Here is a 21,305-nt window from a genome sequence, read left to right as displayed (position 1 = left end):
AAAAAAAAAATATAATGAAATGCTATTTTTTAATGAAAGATAATTCTGACAATTAGGTGGCGCCTTTATAATTTTTTCCCATTAGATAAAAAGAAATCAGATCTGGTGGCAAATCGGGCGGTGCCAGCGAGCCAGTAGCTTCGTTAATTAATGGGGTGAGTGTTGTTAGTGGCTGATAGCTCCAAGATTGGAGTTTTAAATTAAGGTTAATCTTTTAAAAATAATAATTAAATATTGTTAGCATTTTGAAAATTGGATAAAAAAAGTAAAGGGCGTCCCAATCATAAAAGGGGATGAGGAGTTATTTTTATCGTTTTCACTACTATGATTAATTGAGTTTGTAAGGATCTGTACATCAAAATTATTATAAAATAAATAAAAAAGATACCCAAATTTTATTTTTTTATTAAAAAGATATTCTATTCATCTCACTTGTAAATTTACATAATTACCTCCAAATGCATTATTAGTTTTGATTTTTTTAGTAGATCGATTTCAAATTTAAATTCTGAATCGATCGACTAATTGTGACTAATTGTGTGAGCATAATAAATCTATGTTGCAACTATGATTTTCATAATTATATAATATAAATATTAAGTGAATATGTTAGTCTATATTATAGTAGTTATAAAATTATAACGGTTACAATATGAATATTATTAAATAGATTAAACTTATAATGTGATATCATATATAGATATTATTGAACAGTTCAATTTCTGGATTCAAATTTGAAATAGATTTGAGAAAAAAATAAAAACCGATTAAACAATAAACTTTAGGGTAGTTAAGTAATTTTATAAGGGACTGATAGGCCGAGACGTCCTCCCATTTTTTTGATCTTGAAAATTAAAGTAGGCTTAAATTAATGAGATGAGGAAGAGATGGGTGGGCCCCCACGCATCTTAAGGTCCGAAACCCCAGTTGCCTCGGAAAAGGAAGTTTGTGGGAGCAGTGGAGGTGACAGTTTAATCAGTTGGATTCCATTCTGTCTCACAGACTTGTATGAGATTTCAAGCAACGGCCCTATCTTTCTAAGAATTCACATATCTAGAATATATATATATATATATAAATAATTATATATATATATTTTTTTCTTTCATTTTTTTTCATTTAGTTGTTCCTCGGCGAACTATAATGCTAATCCTCAATAATTAGTATTATTTTTTAAAAAAATATAAGATTTTTTTTTTTGCACTTGCTACTTTTGGAAAAGAATTGATTAATAGTGGATATGCAGCACGGACCACACGAGGCCTCTTTCTAATTCTAATACTGCATTTACATTCGATGCCTACACTGGCGTTGCGGCAACAGGAAGCAAACCGAAAGGCTTCGGCAGGCTCCACAGAACTGGTGTTGTCTGTGGAGACGACAGTGCCTTTAATGCTTTCTTAGTTGGCCTGATGGAGATGCTCCTCTGTTCTTCAAATATTTTCTTCAGAAAAAAAAAGAAACAAATACAATTTCTTAATTTGAAAATTCAGAAACAATTTTAATTATGAGATGAAAATGATATATAAAGGTCTTAGAGTATTGATATGCTTCTTCAATAAAACTTTAGCCAAGGATATAATGATTTGTTAAATTTATAGTGAATCATATCCAATTTTGGGAAGAGCTCTTGCAGAGTATTTATGTATTTAGAATTTCATTGGTTCGGGTGGAGTCTTGTATTATTTATCTATGGCATTTGATTTTTTTTTTGGACTTATTAAAAATATATTTAACTCCTTGAATTTCATTTTACTGATCCATTTATTAAGTTTTGAGTTTTTCTTAAATTGGAAGGATTGAAATATATATTTTATATATTTCTGATAATTATTAAATTTGAAACTTTTTAAAACGTCAATATAATAATACTCATTATTGCTTTTTTAAATGGATTTAGAATTTTTGAGTGGCTGAAAATTATTGTCCAGTTTAAAAACTAATTATTTGATTGTAAGTAAAGTTAAATTGTCCAGCCTATTCATCAAATATCCCGCCTTTTTTTTATTATTACAAATAAATTCGTAAAGGTTCTGTATCCGTACTCGTCTGTTCTCCGTCGCAATACGAGAATTTATCGGAAGCCGTCGCCGCAGACCTTGCCGCTTCCTCCATGGCAAGCAGCGTCCCTCTGCTCCGGCGACAAACGCCAAGCGCAATCTCGTATGGCGAAGAGATGCTGCCGCTTCCTCCGACGTTTCCCGCATGCTTCCGCTTCCTATTGTGGCTTAGTATACCTGGTTAAGAAAGTCAAGAATTGGTCAGAATAGAGATAACACATGAGATAAGGTTTGACTCTAAAGTTGATTAGCTTGTTCTCACATTCTAACTCCACGCCTGAGTTCACACTCGAGCTCCCTACCTTAGTCAAGTGATCGAACTCCGATTCGGCTCCTTGCTCGACCCAACAACCAACTCGACTCAAAACGTAGCACCCGTCTTCTGACTCAGCAAGCAACTTGATTCGAAACGCAACACCCGACTTCTCGCAAAGCTCCACTCATGTTTAGCACCAAACTCCAAGTCCGAGCCTCTCGACTGAGTCTCCATTCAGCCCCGAGTTCCATCTCAGACCGCGCCTCGACTCTAAGTCTCGGACAACCTTGGCTTGGACTCTCTTTGCCGCCTGAGCTCCACCCACCTAGTGCCCTACTCAATGCTCGACTGACTCTGCTTCCGTCACTCCATCATTCAGCTTGTCAGACCACCGTCAGAAGAACACATATAATAATATAATATTTGGTGTAGTTTGCTTACTTTATTGATGCATGCAGTATGATTTATGATGACAGGATCTAATGACGTACCAAACATGAGCGATAAGACTACCCTTCATTACGACGACGACGATAGGATATTCTTCTTACTTCTAATAGGACATCTTCACTGATGAAACCTTTCCTTTATCAAAGATGAGAGATCTTCTTCCTTGGTAACTCTATATATTAGCTCCTCCTTTCACCGGTGCAGGTACATTAGAATACACAAATATATTTCCTTCTCCATTCCTATAGGCTTTTTTCATCATCTCTGGGCGACAGTCTGACTTGAGCGTCGGAGCGATTGAGCTAGGACACCCCTAACCTCCGTTCTCACTTTCTTCCTTCTTCTTGCAGTTTGGCGCTTGGCATTACATTTGGGCCTAGTGGCCTCCTTCTCTCAGCTAGTCATAGGTACTGCTTAGTCCGTCAACACGCAAGCTATGTGTCCGACAACTTATCCGAAGATGACCTCAAGCAGGAACATATTACTTGACTTGAATGTCGGAGCGGCTGAGTCATGACACCTCTGATCTCCGTTATTACTCTCTTCCTTTTCCTTGCAGTTTAACGCTTGGCGATATGTCAGGGCCTAATGTCCTCCTCCTCTAGCTCAGTTGGTCGTGAGTATTGCTTTGATCCATCAATGCGCAAACTAGGTATCCGATGACTCATCTAGAGACGACCTCAAGCAGAATACTTCCTCCGAAACCAAGCTCTCAGCTGTGAAGAGACCAAGACCTGGGTTTTCGAGCTCTCTGCCGCTTCCTCTGATGTTTCCCCGTGTAGCTTGCCACATGCCTTGCATGTTCAAGTCCACGTGCCACGTGTAAAACATGTCACATACGTTAGATACTTAAGTGTCACATGTCTTGTATGTTCGAATTCGATTTCAGGCAAAGCATGCCTCTTGCCTTACATGTTGCTCAAGGCGTTCCTATGTACTATGAATGGAAGCTTTGACCTTGAGCATGGATGCATGAGCAAGAAAAAATAATTACAAGGACGTTTGAGCAAAAGCGAAGAGAAATCTTTCTACTTTTTTTTTCCTTTTTGTCGTATAATTCTTCACTCAGTAAAAATCTGTGATAATATTCAGGTATATATTCAGCTTGTCATGACAACCTGTGTTAGGTTGTAATTGTGATTTCAAAGTTTTATCTCGAAAAACAGATATCTAACATAGCCTCATAACATTGTCAAAGAGGATGAATCTGTTTTAAAGGGGTTGCTTCGCTGCAGGACTTGGTGTCTTGATTCCTACTTGGGCCATGCAACTCATGCAATCCAGTCATACTCGAGTAGTCAATGGCTCCGAGGCTTCGAATTTATTTCTGAGCACTTGGCGTCCATCACCAACATTCGGCATCCACTCAACAACATTCGGCAAATACCCAACAAAGTCTCAAAAGAGCTCAGATCAACCTTGGAACACAGTCAAATCAGCCTAGATTGACAACCTAAGATAATCCACTTAATTAATATCAATAAATAAGTCTTAAAGTTAATTGTAAGTTCCATTCAGACTCTATTTCCTATATCTTTGACAACTAGATTGTGGAATAGTAATAATTTCAACAATCTTAAAACAGAATTGTTCTATTGAGATGACTGCAGAAGAAGTTAAAATGCAACAAGCTCAACATGTGTTGGTTCCCTCCACCCCAATATTGAAAATGCTCCAATCAAGCATGAGAAAAACCAAAGAAATGCACTGGTTAAACTTCAAGTGATGGCAGTAAAAGATGTATTTCTACTTGATCATGTTGAATTTGACATGGATATTGACCGAGGAACATCCGAAGTATGTTGAGGGTGCAAGTGATGCACAAATGATCACTATAGTGGACGCATAGAACCATTCTAAGTTCATATGCTAAAACTACATCCTTAATTGACTTATCGACTCGTTGTACGCTATGAACAATACGAAGACAACGACGAAAGAGTTGTGGGCGTCTCTGGAAAAAAAATATAAGTCAGAGGATGTTGGGGCAAAGAAATTCATTGTTGGCTGATTCTTACAAAATGGTTGACTCTAAATCAATAATCAACTAAGTCAAGGAGATTTAGATGATCTTGCAAGAAATGTATTCTTCAAGATAGTGAAACTTTCCAAGTGACAACGGTCATTGAGAAGTTGCCTCTTAGTTGAAAGGATTTCATGAACTATCTGAAATATAAGTGGAAAGAAATGAAGGTGGAAGAACTCATTATTAGACTTTGAATTAAAGAAGACAACAATAGTTAAGAAAGGAAACTATTCTTTTAAATTATTGTGAAAGTCAATATAGTCGAGCAAGGTCAAAGCGAAACAGAATAATTTTAAATCTTCCATGATGAGACTCAAAGGAGATAATTTTAAAAAGAAATTCTCTGAAAAGTACCACAATTGTGATTGAATTGGTCATAAATCTTCAGAGTGCAAGAAGTCAAAGAAGAAAAAATAGGAGGCCAACTTGAATGAGAAACCAAACAAGGACCTTTATGCCTTGGTCTCTAAAGTGAATATGGTAGATTCAAACACGCAACAATGGTGGATTGATAGCGATATCCTTGTATGAATGCTTATACATGCATCAGACTGATCGGGTGCAGGATGCCCACGTGAATTAGTGAGAATTTGTTATAATTCTTTTTTGCATCAGCATGGCACTTGTTATGCTCAAGTGCCACATGTCTTTGCATGAAATTGAAGAAAAACAATGATCTACAATATCTAATTCATAATATGACAAATGAGGAAAACACAATATACGAAATTAGACGTTAGAAAAATACCTGGAGCAGAAGATGCCGATGAGTTCATCTTTTGTTTCTGAGAAAGAAACCTAAACAATAGAGAGAAAGTAGAGAAGAAACTGCTCCTATCACCCGCCGTAGATACAAAATTACGTGTATGTCTCAATGGGGCGACAATCCACATACGTTAGGGTTAGGAGTAGGGGTCTCTACATATAGAAGAAATAATGGACCAAGCCTACCCATTATGGCTAAGCCCAATAACATCCTATTAATTATGCTAGTCCACATAAATTATCCAACATTCTCCCACTTGGACAGCATAATTAATACATCAGATTAATCAACAATATGTGACCATAATAAGATGTCAAAATAAGTCAACACATAACACGAAAAGGTCCAAAATGGAACTATAAGCATCTTAATAATACAGAAAATCACATTCGAAGGAATAATGATATCATGCATTGTAAGATACTTATATCCTGTGACCCAACAACAAATTAAATGGAATATGGATAAATGGGAAAAATCCAACAAAATGACATGTCAAAATTTGAACAAAGTGCTATTTCCCAGTAAAATGACCCAAACATCTGCCCAAGATGTCATATAATAACAACAAAATTGAGACTGGGTCCGAAATGTCTCCACAATATACAATATTGCCCAAGATGTCATATAATAACAACAAAATTGAGCCCAAGATGTCATATAATAACAACAAAATTGAGACTGGGTCGAAATGTCTCCACAATATACAATATTGCCCAAGATGTCATATAATAACAACAAAATTGAGACTGGGTCCGAAATGTCTCCACAATATACAATATGTCATCACAATATATATACAACAATAGTTATTATTTGAGCAATATCAACAGTAGTTATTATTTGAGCAATATCTCAATATTGTTCAATGTCTCAAATATTATAAATATGAGGTCATAACAAAACATAAGCATAAACTCCCACTAACCCAAAATATCAAAAGGCTTTACCACACCCATACGGGTTACATGGTCAACAAAAGCTTTAACAGTTATGCCTTTGGTTAGGGGATCAACAATATTAAGCTCTATAGGGATATGCTCGACACGAGTTTTAAACTCTTGAACCTTCTCTCTCACAAACATGAATTTTGTGTCAAAGTGTTTGGTCCGCTTTGAGCTTTTATTTTTGAGAGAAAAACTCACCACGGCAGAGTTATCACAATATATAGTGAGAGGCCTAGAGATACTCTCCACAAAATCAAATTCAGCAATAAAGTTTTTCAACCATATCGCTTGACATGTGGCCTCATAACAAGCTATGTACTCTGCTTCCATGGTTGATGTAGCTGTAAGAGTTTGTTTAACACTTTTCCAAGAGATAGCTCCTTCAGCTAACATGAATATATATCCTGATGTGGACTTATGATCATCTGGGCAACCTCCATAATCAGAATCAGAATAACCTATTACCTCAAGATGATTTGATCTCCTATATGTGATCATATAATTTTTTTGGGTACCTTTCAGATACCTCAAAACACGTTTTACAGCCTGCCAATGTGCCACACCAGGTTTACTCAAGTATCTCCCAAGTACACCCACAACAAAAGCAATATCAGGACGTGTACAAACTTGAGCATACATAAGGCTGCCAACAGACTTTATTAGAATGAGTCCATTTTTCATGTTTTGTTATAACAGCAGCGGAAGATTCAGTTGTGGGAACATCAGACTCATTCTCAATAAGGGCAGCATCAACATTAGAAATGGCAAGGAATAACTTAACAGAGTCAACCTAGTCCTCATAATTGGTTCCATTCAGCTTTGGTAAAGAGTTCATACTCATAGGCAAAGCTGGAATTTAAACATTAATGGGAGATTATTGTCGAGCATATCCAACAAAAGAAATAGAGCTTATGACCACAATAAAGTTATCTCATGCAAATGCAATCCCGCCGAAGGGTCCCGAATTGCAATGCATAAATTAATTCTCACATCACATAAAATAATTATATTTTTAAAGCTAATATCGAAAGGATACTGAAAACTTTAAAATATAATTACCAATCATTAGAACTATATCAATAAAGACAAACCGATAGGGTAAGTGCATTATTAAAATAATTCCTAATGCCACATTAATAACAATTTTCTAACAATAATATTTTATCATAATCCGTCTCGCGAAGGCGAGCTCACAACTATGAAAAAATATCAACAACAATACAAAATGGTCTTAAATTTAAAATTTAAGATAATTTAAAATAACCGATATTTATGAATTCGTATAATCGTATAATCCATGGGATGGAGTGATAGGATCGAACTGTTCCAGGAAAATCCCCAGGTCAACTGCCGTAGAGATGCGGACGCGTAATTGCTATCCATTAAATTTGATTGGTTATCCCATTACATTACAATCAAACTCAACATAGTCATTAACTGATAAAATGATGAAGAAGTTTGTTGACAGACCAATGCAGATGGATATACTCAAGAACTAAGCTAGCAAAAGATGTCATCTCCAATTGTTTACATGGTCAACCTTCTATTAATGCCACGGTAAAAAGAGATGTCAAAAAAAAAAAAATCCACTTTGAGACACAAAATCCCATGTTTACAAGCTATGTTCCTTTTTTTTTTTCCTCTATAAATTATTAATCATAGCACCACAAGAAATATAAGAAACGATCACCATTGTACCACAGAACTTTTAACTTTTCTGGGCAAAAAAAAAAGATATTAACTTTTGGACTATTTAGTTAGATTTCATCATCTAGAATCTGACACGCAAGAAGATAGTTTGCATGTAAATCCAGTAGTTAATGAAACATGGTATGAGTGAAAAAAAAAAATTTACTTGCGCGCTATACCAATTGAGTTTTGTTATAGCAGCGGCGAGGGGATCAATTTAATTGCTGCAAATAAGTTACTAAATGAGCACCATAACCCAATTTCATAACCGGCGCACAGAACTATCACAGAAGAAATATTCATCTTTCCTAGCAGACCAACTGAGATCAAATAACCAATCAATCAATACTAACGGCGGATGCAAAAGCCTCAATAAATCACCTTTGTCACCAACTTAAAAAAAATCCCTAGATCCAACACCGTAGTGATTCGAGTTTGTGCGAAAGCATGACAAAAAAAAAGATCACGAGGATATCAAAAGCATGAAAATCTTATAAAATTACGGAGGAAATTTGAGAGAGAACAAAGGCCCATACAAGTGGGTTAACAGGACGTGGTTTACAATTTTTTTTTTTTTTTAAGTAAGAGGCCACGTTAACTACTCTTTCACATTAATTACTATTTTAATGTTCTGATTTTTTTTTTTTCCCCCCCCCACCCCAAAAATCGTGCCCTAAGCATGCTTTCGCAAAAGAAAAAAAAACTTAGATGTTGGTCGGCGCCGCATGGCGTCCGGGTGGACGGCCTAAGGCGAACCTTCGAGACGGCATGTCTCTCTCCGACTCTTTCGACGAGAAAAGAATACAGTATTCTCCAAATCGCAAAAATAAATTTAGGGAAAATGGATTGAAGAAGAAAAACTCATTGTCATATTAGAATTGATAAACCTGGCTCTGATACCAATTGAAGAAAAACAATGATCTACAATATCTAATTCATAATATGACAAATGAGGAAAACACAATATACGAAATTAGACGTTAGAAAAATACCTGGAGCAGAAGATGCCGATGAGTTCATCTTTTGTTTCTGAGAAAGAAACCTAAACAACAGAGAGAAAAGTAGAGAGGAACTGCTCCTATCACCCGCCGTAGATAAAAAATTTCGTGTATGTCTCAATGGGACGACAATCCACATACGTTAGGGTTAGGAGTAGGGGTCTCTACATATAGAAGAAATAATGGACCGAGCCTACCCATTATGGCTAAGCCCAATAACATCCTATTAATTATGCTAGTCCACATAAATTATCCAACAGTAATTTCTCGCTCAACAAAAACTTGTGATTTCGGTTCGTCATGATAATCTATATTAAGTTGTGATCGTAGTTTCGCTAGAAACAGACATCCATTGTGACCTCATTAGCAAGACTCGGCTTCTTAATTCCTATTTAGGCGACACAATTCACCTTATTTAGACTCGAACACTCGATAGTTCGAAGGCTTTGGATTTAGTTTCGAGCATTCAGTATCCGTTCTGAACATTCGGTGTCCACTTGACCGTATTCGACAAACAGCCAACGAAGTCCCAAAAGAACTTAGACAACTTTGGCACATGATCTAATCAATTCGGTCATCTCAAGTTTCATTCAAGCTTTATTCCTTGTATCTCTAGCTATTAGATTGTGGAATAATAGTCCCCGGGACAATGGTGCAACGGTAGGACATCCGAGTTGTGACTCAGGTACTTGCGGTTCGATATCCAGCATCTGGATTGATCGTCGTATGCACTTCCTGATTTATCTTGGTGGTCGGAAACTTCCGTGGGACCGGATCGGCCATCCTAGGGATTGAGTCCACAAGATTGACTGGGATTTTTTTTTTATTAGATTGTGGAATAATCATAATTCCAACATTTAATTAATTATTGTTCGGCTTTCATTTCCGAGGGTTTCCGAGGGAGCAGGCGGCATCACTGGGATATTCGCCGACAAACAATTTGGCGTCCCCACTGCTGATAAAATAGCCGACAGGTGATCGCTGGTTCTTTTCAAAGATTTATTCAATTTGAAAATTTTCTATTCGATGAATTCCCAGTAATTTAACTAATTCGTGTTTTTTTTTTAAAATTTCCTGATGGGGCAGGCCGTAACTGGGATCGCGTTCGCAATTCAATTCAGAAGAAATAATTTCAACACGACCAACAACATCTCTCGATGGGCATGTGCTTCCAGTGGTCACACTGCTTGTGGAAGGAGACAACAAGCTCTAGCTATTCCGCTTCTATGGATCACACGATTAAGCAGATTGCTTTGCTTTCCACTCGCCATGAACATTTGAATTGGATGCACGAAAATTCAGGTTAGTAGTTTAATCCCATGCAAATTTTTGGTTACCTAGATGTTTCGCATTGAAGATTATTTATGTCACTTTAAACATTGCAATTCAAAAAGTTCTTGTTGATATATCAAACCTGCAGGTTAAGTTGTTTGATCTCATGACCATCAAAACGGGATAAATTTCTGTTTGCTTTTTCTCAGTCATTTTGATATGCTCTCTAATATTATAGGCAAAGTTACAATGATCGGAGAATCTATTTTCTGAAATTCCTCATTGCCTCAGGAGGCTCTGTAGAGGAAAAAAGCTTATGATTTTAGTAATGTATGCATGGAACAAGAAGTTTAATACTACTGAGGAATCACTTATCATCATGCAATGATGATTAATCTGTCGAGCCTAGTAATACAAATTAGCTCGTTTAAATAGTTGCTTTTGTAAGAACCAGTGTAAATTGAAATATTTTCCTTCAACTTGTTGACTGATCATATTGGAGAAAGATCAAGAGAGCTCCAAATTAACAATTCGCTTTCACTGCTTGAATTCAAAGTTGACGAAGGAAATGGCAGTGATACTGGTGATGTCGATGATGAGGAAGAGAAAGTGGCATTACTGTAAGTTGATGAATTACCTGAGTAAGAGAAATTTTGAATCTCTACTTCAACTCCTTCTCTTTCTGCCAACTTTGTGCCAGTCCCTTTTTGTTCCCTGCATGCGTTTCTAAGACCAGACAGATGATCTTCCATTTTCCCTCCTTTTCTTTCTCCTAGCTGTAGCTTCAAGTACTCAGATATACCATTTAGAGCATAGAGGGATGCTGAGACCTTCCTCTCATACTTCATCCTCTTCATTGTTGCCCTGATCATTGATGGTTCATCACTGCAGCTCTCTTGTTCTAGTGGCTCCTCAATCTCCCCCATGATCTCAAATGGCGAATAGAAGCATGACGGCTCCTGAATCTCATCCATGAAACCAAAGTCCATGACACCCACATCAAGGCTCCCCTCTTCTCTGGAACTGCTAAATTCTGCAGATCCACTTAATTCATAGTCAGGAGCAAAATCTATCTGATTGCCTTCTTTACTGGTGCAGCTATCTTGAGTACTGTCATACATATAATCACTGCTATCTTCTCCTACATGCAAAAGAGGAATTATGGAATTTGAAGCATCATTCACAAAGTCAGAAAAATAGTTTCCCTCTCCCTCTGGATCTTCATGTTGTGTCTGATGCTCTTGCTCTCCTGGTTGCTGCTGCTGCTGCAAGGTTAGTTGCTGTTGGCTTTCAGCCAACAAAGCATGGTTTTTGGCCTTGAGTCTCATCAGGAGGAGATTAGTGATCTTCGTCGGCAGCACCGATGGCCGTGATGGCTGCAGAGAGGAGCAAGGCCAGAAATTGGTGCGAGTATTGGCGCCACGAAGAATGCAAGCAGCCTCATCGTAGGCCCTCGCAGCTTCTTCAGCTGTGTCAAATGTGCCCAACCACATCCTTATCTTCTGTATGGTGTCTTTGATCTCTGCCACCCACCTACCAGATGGCCTTTGTCGAACACCAACAAAGCCCTTGTGTGCACGTCGGACACACCCAGTTGCATCAGTAGCCATAGTCTCATCCCACCTTGGGGCACCACTGATAGAAAGCCCTTTGCCTTCTACTGCATCAGTGCATTTCCTCTTCCTCGCCATCTCCTTAGTTAAGCTTTGCCAAATGCTGTCCCTACTACTACTATATTCTACTGTTGTACTTTGTACTTGGAGAAAGATGAGAGGAGGTACAGGATATATAATGGTTACAGGGAGATGCTGATAACTTGGTGCCATTTCATTGTTTGTTTGTTTTTAAAATTTATTTTAGTGGCTTAATTATCTTGCCGTTTGGACTGTTTGTTGTCAAGATTGTTGCAAAAGTTTAATTTTCCCTTGAATTGGTCTTTGTTAGCTGTTCACAATGCATGAACTATGCATATGAAGTTCTTTAAATTAAACAAGATATATATTTCCAGGTTTGAACCAGTCATCTGCCAATCAATTTACCAATTTTTAAATTTGCAGGGATGGGGACTTTGTCTTTGGACCTGGTTTGCACTCCACGCCAATTGCTCAAACTTTGTCAAGAAGACTGATTCCTTCAAGCTTTGATGAAAAGGTTCAAAATATTCTGCAAATTCAAACTGTGCTTATCCCAACTATTTGAGGTTGGCCCTCTGAAACTCCTCCATTGAGGTTTAGAAGATTCATATTCGTAAATTTAGACGAATTTTATCATTGGAGACTCTTCATTTGAACTAAGCTGCAATGGTGATCTAACTTGATGATTGCACTATTTGTGAAAAAATGCTGTCTTTGTTCAATTTTTATGTGGAAAGAAAGGGATAGAATTAAGAATTGGTTGCTTGATATGACATGATATACCTTATGTTTATTAGCAGGCAAATGAATTGGGAAACGACAGCCACATCGAAAATGCAGCCATTGATTATATCAGGTAGATGTGACAAATGGAGCCCTTTTACCTTGTCAACGAAGAAGGGTATGAAACTACGATCTATATATTCAAACCATGTCGCTATCATTTTAATATCATTCTCATTGTAATGAAAAAAAAATCTTATCAGAAAACTTGTCCATCTTTGATCCAAAGAATCATATACAGTAGGTTCGGCTTTGATTTCTTTGATTGCAAGCATCATCATAGAGAAATTTTATATTTGCCTTCAAAGTAGTGGAGTACTATAATGGTTTGATAAACATGAGAACATACAAAGAAAAAGCATCTCCAAATACAGACAAAATATAACTTTTCATACTCTTTCTTTCCTTGATTCTGCCATGGATTTGTATAATGGTTAGGAGAGAAGAGAAGTCGTAAGGGAGGAAGCATAATTCTGAACAAGTATGATTGAAAATGTCAGTTTGCATAAATATGACTTGAAAGAAAGCATCTGGAAATAAATGAAAATTAAACGATGGCTTTAGATGCAGACAAACTCTCACTTTTTTTCTTTCTTATTTTAATTCATGCATGCATCATCATAGAGGAACTAATAGTTTTTTGGAAGAATAGTTTGGAATAAACACGGTTGAGAATGCGCATCTTCATAAATAAGGCTCGAAATTTAGATGCAGACAAACTCTCACTTTTCTGCTTTCTTATTTTTATAAATTTAGTCAAGAAACAGTACGAATGATCATAATTTATCTCCAAATGGCTGAGCAGTTGTTCAACGGTAAGGGTGCATGCTGACACTTGGAGGCTAATCCAAGTTTCATAATTTTGTAGGTTGCTGCATAGTTTGATTTGAACAGCAGAGTTAAAAGAACATAAAACAAGTGACTTGGAGAAATAACGTATGTGGTAGGTGAAAAGGTTGCATTTGTTTTCTTCCAGTTCATGTTTAATAATGCAATTGTTTGAAGCCTTCCTGATAACATTGTTTGAGAAACTCTTAAATTTGGAAATTGTAGTGTGTTTGAAGCCTTCCTGATGGGAACTAGTAGGCTTTTGCAGTGGTAGATTTCATCGATGAAAGGGGTTGTTGGGATTGCCCAGATTTCAACACCCTCTTCGATACCTCTGCATTGGCCCTCTGAAACTCCTCCATTGAGGTTTACAAGATTCATATTCGTAAATTTAGACGAATTTTATCATTGGCGACTCTTCATTTGAACTAAGCTGCAATGGTGATATAACTTGATGATTGCACTATTTCTTAAAAAATGCTGTCTTTGCTCAATTTTTATATGGAAAGAAAGGGATAGAATTAAGAATTTGTTGCTTGATATATCTTATGTTTATTAGCAGGCAAATGAATTGGGAATTAAACGACAGCCACTTCGAAAATGCAGCCATTGATTATATCAGAAAGATGTGACAAATGGAGCCCTTTGACCTTGTCAACGAAGAAGGGTATGAAACTACGATCTATATATTCCAAGCCATGTCGCTATCAATTTAATATCAAAGAATCTTATCAGAAAACTTGTCCATCTTTGATTCAAAGCATCATATACAGTAGGATCAGCTTTTCTTTGATTGCAAGCATCACACAGCAGTTAAACCTTAACGTTCACCTCTTCATAACCGCGCCAGCCTTGGACCGTGTCTCTTTGACACGGGCGTGCTTCATAAACCGAGAGGCGACAGCCCAAGCCCGTGTCTTGGAGACACGGGCGTGTCTCTTGGCAGAATAGGGACTGTCACAGGCCGTGCCTTAAGGCACGGCCGTGCCTTAAGGCACGGCCGTTCCTCCCCAAGGCTATTTAAAGGACACGGGCGTGCCCTAAGCTGTCCAGCTGCCGCCTTTGCCTCACACGGCCATGTCTCTTCATCTTCCCCCACTTTTTCCTTCATTACTTGCTATTTCTTCATTCTTTCTCCTTCTAGATCTCCCCTAGACCCATCAACTCTCTTTTTGTGGCAGAAACGATGTCGAAGAAACTCGGGAAAGCAAAAGGAAAAGCGGTTCAAGTTGGAGAAGATTCAACTCGACAAGGTAAAACTTACGATATCGTTTTTCATGATCAAAGGCATAAACAAAGATTTGATGCATTACTTTGTCGAGAGATTATTTGCACAAGATACCTAGAATGGAAATACTTTGACAAAACTAGGGTTTAAGGATGAGGTTCATTCATTATTAGTCAAGATTGGTTGGAAAACTTTTATGGATGGGGTGGATGTACTGATCTAGAACTTGTCAAGAAACGAGTTTTACATGACAAAATCTGCCTACAAGTCGCTCATGGTCGAAGCGAGTAGGCTGGAGCAGAGACTAGAGAAGCTATGAAGAAGAGTTTGGAGCAGGCCTGGATCATAGGCAATCAAAATGTTCATGCAGAAGACCTTAATTAGTGGCTTGCTTACAAATTTTGAAAGATGCAGAAGAAAGTTGAGCAATATTAATTAATTGTTGTCGATGGACGTGCCCAGAGCAGTTGAAGGGTTGTTTGGAGGTGAATTAATTCTTCAGCCATGCAACCTTAACTAAATGAGTGCAGTGGAATATATAGGCTTGATCCAAACATTAGAATAGCCTTCTTGAACATTATGCAAAATGATCTTGTAGGCAACTAGTCACAAAGCCAAAGTGAGTATGATTTTTGCTTGATTATGATCGAGATGCTTGTTTTGGTTCTTCGACTAGACTGGTGGGTGCTGCTGCGCAGGGGCGGCTCAAGCCTCTTGGAGGCCCTAGGCGAATTTTTTTTAAACAATTATTATTATTTTAAAAAATATTTTTTCATCCTTTTTTATTTGGACTTGAGACCGACAATAATAGATTTAAAATTTTTTTAAAATAAATTAAAATATTAATTTTAAAAATAAATTTTTTATATAAAATTAAATTTTATACTTTTTGATGCAAAATTATTAATTAAAATTTCATATTCAAGTTTTAATAATAATTTTTTTTTCAATTGATAACATTGCTAAATTATTATTTTTCCTATAATATTGTCTTTTAATTCAATTGATTTTTTATTTAAATTTTAAATTATATTATTTTTGAAGTTTTGATTTTTATTATTAATAACAAATTTATCAAGTGCACCTTTTTGAGATTGATTAAATTCTTTTATTTTTCTTTTTTTTATGCATTTTGTATATTTAAAATCATATTTTTTAGCAGACATATTTATATTCAAATAATAATAATAAAAATATAAGTCGTTACTATTTTATGGAAATAAAAATAATTTAAAATTAAATAATAATAAAACCTAATTTATGTCTTATAATTTTATTCTGATGATATTTCAAAGTTTGACAAATGATATGTGAAATGTGAAATTAGAATTATTATATTGATAAAATTTTATCATAATTAAAATATGAGAGTAATTTAGTAAATAAAGATGAAATATTCAGAATAAAAAAAATCTAAAATTTTAAGAATAAAGATGAACTATTCAGAATAAAGATGAAATATGAAGATAAATCATAAATTTCTAATGTGAACTGATAAGATTACAAGTTTACAATATGAATCATTAATAAAAAAAACAAGAAATTAACAAAAACATTAAAAAAATTTGATAGGGAAATGAGGAAGACGATACCTTTAAATTTTAAGATCATCGAAAAATTTATAATAAAAAATCGCTTCTCTCCTTGCACCCCTTGTGATGATCTCAGAAATGTCTTGAGAAAATAAAATAAGCTATCAAATAAGTAAAATGTTTGAAGTTGAGCAAAATAGATTATTAGATTAATAAGGAAGGAAGGAGAGGAATATAAAGAAACTAATAAATTATAGTTTTGAGTAATGAGAAATATTAAATATATTGGAATCATACCAAAATCTTTATGAAATCCAATAAATGTCAAATCTCTACAAAATCTAATGATCTTTACAAAATCCAATAAAGATATTTTAAAAATTTATTATTCTTTCAAAATATATAGATATATAATAATTAAAATTTTTAAAAAAATGGGCCCCTAGAAAATTGGGGCCCTAGGCATAGGCCTTAGTGGCCTATGCCTAGAGCCGGCCCTGATCTAGCGTATACATGAACCAACATTAAATAGATACACTTCACCCTATCAAAAATACGAACAGACAAATGCATGCATTATCTTGATAATAATTGCAAATTATATTTCCAATAGAATTGTAGTGCCTAGAGGTCGCTTGGATCGAAGGGATAGGAAGATCACTTTTTTAGTCTTGCCTTGTGAGTGCATGGCTAGAAAATACAATGTGAATGTATCGCTTAGGAGGAGATTTAGACACTATCTACTATCTATAGCTCGCTAGAGAGGTGTGGAGATTGAGATGCCAAAGACTTGTAAATGGCACCCCTAGTGGGCAATGTTATAGTCATCTAATCTAATGGGTGAGTTTAATTGATCCTCCCATCCTAATATATATATATATCCTACGCGCTTCATGATGAGTGATTCATCTGTGACAGAATATTTAAGACGTCTGAAAGGATTTCAGGTGTCCGAAATAGTAACAGTATTTTTTTATTATTTATTTAGTTTTTGATTTACGGTTAAGTCATTTAAGATTTTTCTCTTTAAGGTTAAGTCCATGTTCATTAAAAAAAATTCATGTTCCTTCCACATTATAAATCGTGCAACAAATTGAACTTACACTCAATTCAACTGTTCACAATCAACTTGGAACGAATATGCCACTAATCGCACGGTAAGCACGATCTTGTAAATTATGAAATACGATAAAATAGAACTTAAGTTCTGATACCAATTGAAAGGTCAGATGGAATTTATATATATTTCCACAATGGTATAATATTATTTACTTTGGATCCAAATTCTTATAATTTTATTTTTGAATTATATTCAAAATATTTTTTACATTATATATGTTTTTAACATGGAACTCGATGGTATCCCAACATCTCATTCTATTATTTATTTCCTCTCGACAAACTTGCTAGATTTTTGGCCCTTTAGCAAAAGCGGCACGCAAACGGAAAAACAACTGAAACTTTGATTAGCGATTTTGTCCTAAGAGAAAAAACAATCGATTAAGATTTTCGCCCCTCGATTAAAGGCGTGACAAAGAGACCTTAATGGTCACATGCATGGCCAGTGCCTAGAGCGTAATTAGAGCCTGAATTACTACACACGTCTCTTTCCCTAAATTCTGACTTTGATCACACTAAATATGAAAAAAAAAGCATTAAAAAAAGTATTTTACAGTAAATTAATTAAAGACCTCATCACGCGATCAACATGATCCCTTTTGTTCATTAAAAGAAGTATTAATTATTTGTCTTCAATAATTCAGTTTCCGTCCTCAACTGACAGAATTGTCAGGGCCTGGAGAAACGGCAGGCAGCACATGCGCGGGGCCTCCCTCCGCTTTGATTTTCTGTCTTCTTTCAACCGCCTTGATGCCTGCCGCCGCTGTTGTTGACTTCCATGGCGCCGCTCTCTGCATGTGCTCTCCAACTTCCTCCTCGGTCTCTAACGTTTCTCATCATCATCGTCATCTTCTCCTTAATTTGGTGAAACACTGCACTTTACTCCTTAATTTGGTGAAACATTGCACTTTAAGTAATCGTTTAGCTAAACAACAACAGTGATTCGTCGTCATTCAAGTAAAGTAAGCTCATGAATGGTTAAGTCTGAATACTGGAGAAGAAGGCTCCGATCGATCTTATGAAATCACATGCAATAGGTTTGCATGTCTGTTTCTTTAAGTATGATCCAGCTCAAGAATTTGACTTCTGGTTGGAGAGCAGGAGCTTTCAGTAGTAACATGCGTGGTCACTCGATCGATCAATAATGATTCATGCGTGATCATAATTAATCATCTTTCTTTTTGTTAAGGGTGCTATAAATTAAATCAATACAAATACAATAGCTAAATTGTTTCGGTCAGTACATCATAGATGATTCAAATGCTGGTTCAAAGCTCGTTGATGTGCATGTTCCTGTGATAAAGTTGCGAAAGGAAAAGAAGAGATATGTAAAGTATTTAAAAAAAGGTGTAGAATGACATCGGAAAAGGGTTCTCGACAAGCAACTCTGACGCTCAAGTTAGGATTCAACGCGAGGAGTTTTAATGACTTGGGGCAAGTTAGGTTTATGTGTGCATACCTGTATATGGACATGAGTTACCTTTTTTATAACGGTTGATCTCCGAAATATTAGTAACCGTTTGAGAAATATTCTAGCATACTTGTTCCGTTCTAGAAAGATTCTATCCGTTGATATATATTTGAGAATGCGTTTTTGTTTTCTCAGAATAATCAGTTCTGTCCTCTCCGATTTAGGCAGAACGACTATGTCTTCAAATAAGCATCACGTGCCGAAGGTTGACCATGGATGCAGGCATGCTGAGATCAAGCCATGAGATCAGCGCACGATGCAGAAGCGTACTGAGATCGAGCCATGAGGTCGGCGCACGATGCAGGGAGCGTGTCAAGACCGAACCATGAGGTCGGCGCATGATGCAGGGAGCGTGCCGAGACCAAACCATGAGGTCGGCGCACGATGCAGGGAGCGTGTCGAAACCAAACCATGAGGTCGGCGCACGATGCAGGGAGCGTGCCGAGACCGAGCCATGAGGTCGGCGCACGATATATGATTGAGCCATGATGTTGGCATATGCTTAACAACCCGAGACCGGAATGGAGGTCGACATATGCTTAAAGAAGTATATTGAGATCGGAGTGGGAGGTCGACATATGCTTAAGGAAGTATACTGAGACTGGACAATATATACTTAAGGAAATATATTGAAATGGGAGTAAGAGGTCGCGGGTTATGAAATAGCTATCGACAACTAACCAATGCTTATATCTACATTTTCCTTCTCATACCCAGTTATACCCAACATTCATAGAACCACTAAATAACCCCGCCTGATCCCCAATGATCACACATACTTTTATATATCAATATAACTGTCGACATTTCAATTCTCTCTCAGACAACACACTTGTTTGTGTGTTGTCTAAGGATACATTTACACTGTAAACAGTTTAATTAAACTACTGCGATACGATTACGGAGTAGTAGCATAGTAACTGCCATATTTAATTATACTGATTAAGAGGTCGTTTCCCTTAATTAATTAGTTTAAAACTGTCCGCCTTCAAAGATTTGGCCGAACTGCCAGTGCGCCGGCGCGACGTTGTCCGACACTACTACTTTGCCGTCGCCGGTGGTCACCTGGAAGGACAGAGCCTGCCCCATCAGCTCTGGCGTCTTCGTGATCTGCCAGTTCTGCCCCCACTCCCTCTCCATCGGCCTCCACGCGCCGCTGCTCGACGACCCCCGCACGGACACCGACGCGACGTCGCCGGAACCGCCCACGTTGTAGACGAGAACCAGGATCCACCACGGGTTTCCCTTGATCTGGAACTTGATCCCGCCGGCCTTCGCGCACGGCACCCGCCGGAACTGGATCGGGATGCTCCCCGCGTACGGCGTCGTTGCGATCTTCGTGTACATCGCCTCCGACATGTCGAAGTGCTTCCGGGGCGGCTGGCAGAGCCCGCCGCCGGGAAGCTTGGGGTCCGGCGGGCAGAGGCTGGTGACGGTCACATGGATGCTGCTCCCCTGCCGGCACCGCCGCTCGTCGTTGAAGCACCGCACCTCGTAGCACGCGCCGCAGGTCTCGTAATTGTTGAAGAGCACGCCGGAGACGGCGGTGTTGGCCAGGCCGTACCCCTGACTGAACAGGTCGCCGTAGCCGCAGTCGCCGCCCATGGTGGCCTTGCCGGACATGTCGCCGTAGAACGTAGCGTCAGCGACGTCCCATCCGCCACTCGCCGCCGCGGTCGAGGCCGCGAGATACACCACCGAGATTACTGCAACCACTGCAAACGCATTCATCGGGGTTGCCATTGCCATCTTCTGTCTGCTCCGCTCGCCAAGCGCTTGCATTTATAACACTTCGCCGGAAGCGACTAAATCAATAATTAAATTAATTATTCGACGTTGTTTTTCTTCTCTCCATTTGAATAACTATATTTAATTGTATTAATAATTACAGAACACCGACATTTTAATTCAGATTATCCAATTTTTACTGGTATTGATTAACGGAAGATGAAAAGATGTTGCATGAAAGATTTACGTCGAACAGTAGATTAGAATTAACTAGAAAATCAAGGTATTTAAAATATCCTTACTGATAAAGAATTCCTGTCTTCCCGAAAATATTCAGTTTAAACCCGATGATCAAGATCACATGGCTATATCGCGTTTGGTCAATTCGTTGCTCCGCCATTAGCGGCACGGCAGAGGGAGGCAACTGATAGATTTTGTGCTGGATCGCATCGGAGAGTAGGCAGTTCTTTTTTTTTTAATTTCTTTTCTTTTTTTTTTCTGGGTCTTTAAAATTCACA

At 37.4% G+C, this 21,305-nt stretch overlaps 2 protein-coding genes across 2 annotated transcripts; both read right to left on the bottom strand.

Annotated features, from left to right (window-relative positions):
* Window positions 1-10,955: 10,955 nt before the first annotated feature.
* On the bottom strand, window positions 10,956-12,155 carry LOC141848259 (ethylene-responsive transcription factor ERN1-like). Its single transcript, XM_074736313.1, has one exon. It carries the CDS (start codon window positions 12,153-12,155, stop codon window positions 10,956-10,958), a length of 1,200 nt encoding a protein of 399 aa, XP_074592414.1.
* A 7,663-nt stretch (window positions 12,156-19,818) lies between these two features.
* Window positions 19,819-20,841, bottom strand: LOC141811760 (expansin-A4-like). The gene has a single exon (XM_074699809.1). It carries the CDS (start codon window positions 20,839-20,841, stop codon window positions 20,032-20,034), a length of 810 nt encoding a protein of 269 aa, XP_074555910.1. The 3' UTR covers window positions 19,819-20,031.
* Window positions 20,842-21,305: the final 464 nt, after the last annotated feature.

Source organism: Curcuma longa, chromosome 17 (assembly GCF_044706935.1).
Source record: "Curcuma longa cultivar G26 ecotype Majalengka, Jawa Barat chromosome 17, ITB_CL_G26_1.1, whole genome shotgun sequence".
Taxonomy (NCBI): domain Eukaryota; kingdom Viridiplantae; phylum Streptophyta; class Magnoliopsida; order Zingiberales; family Zingiberaceae; genus Curcuma; species Curcuma longa.
This window is presented reverse-complemented; position numbering and strand designations above follow the sequence as displayed.

Excerpts from the sequence above, each read along its gene's own strand:
- LOC141811760 (XM_074699809.1), bottom strand. The coding sequence starts at position 20,841 with ATGCAAGCGCTTGGCGAGCGGAGCAGACAGAAGATGGCAATGGCAACC.
- LOC141848259 (XM_074736313.1), bottom strand. The coding sequence starts at position 12,155 with ATGGCGAGGAAGAGGAAATGCACTGATGCAGTAGAAGGCAAAGGGCTT.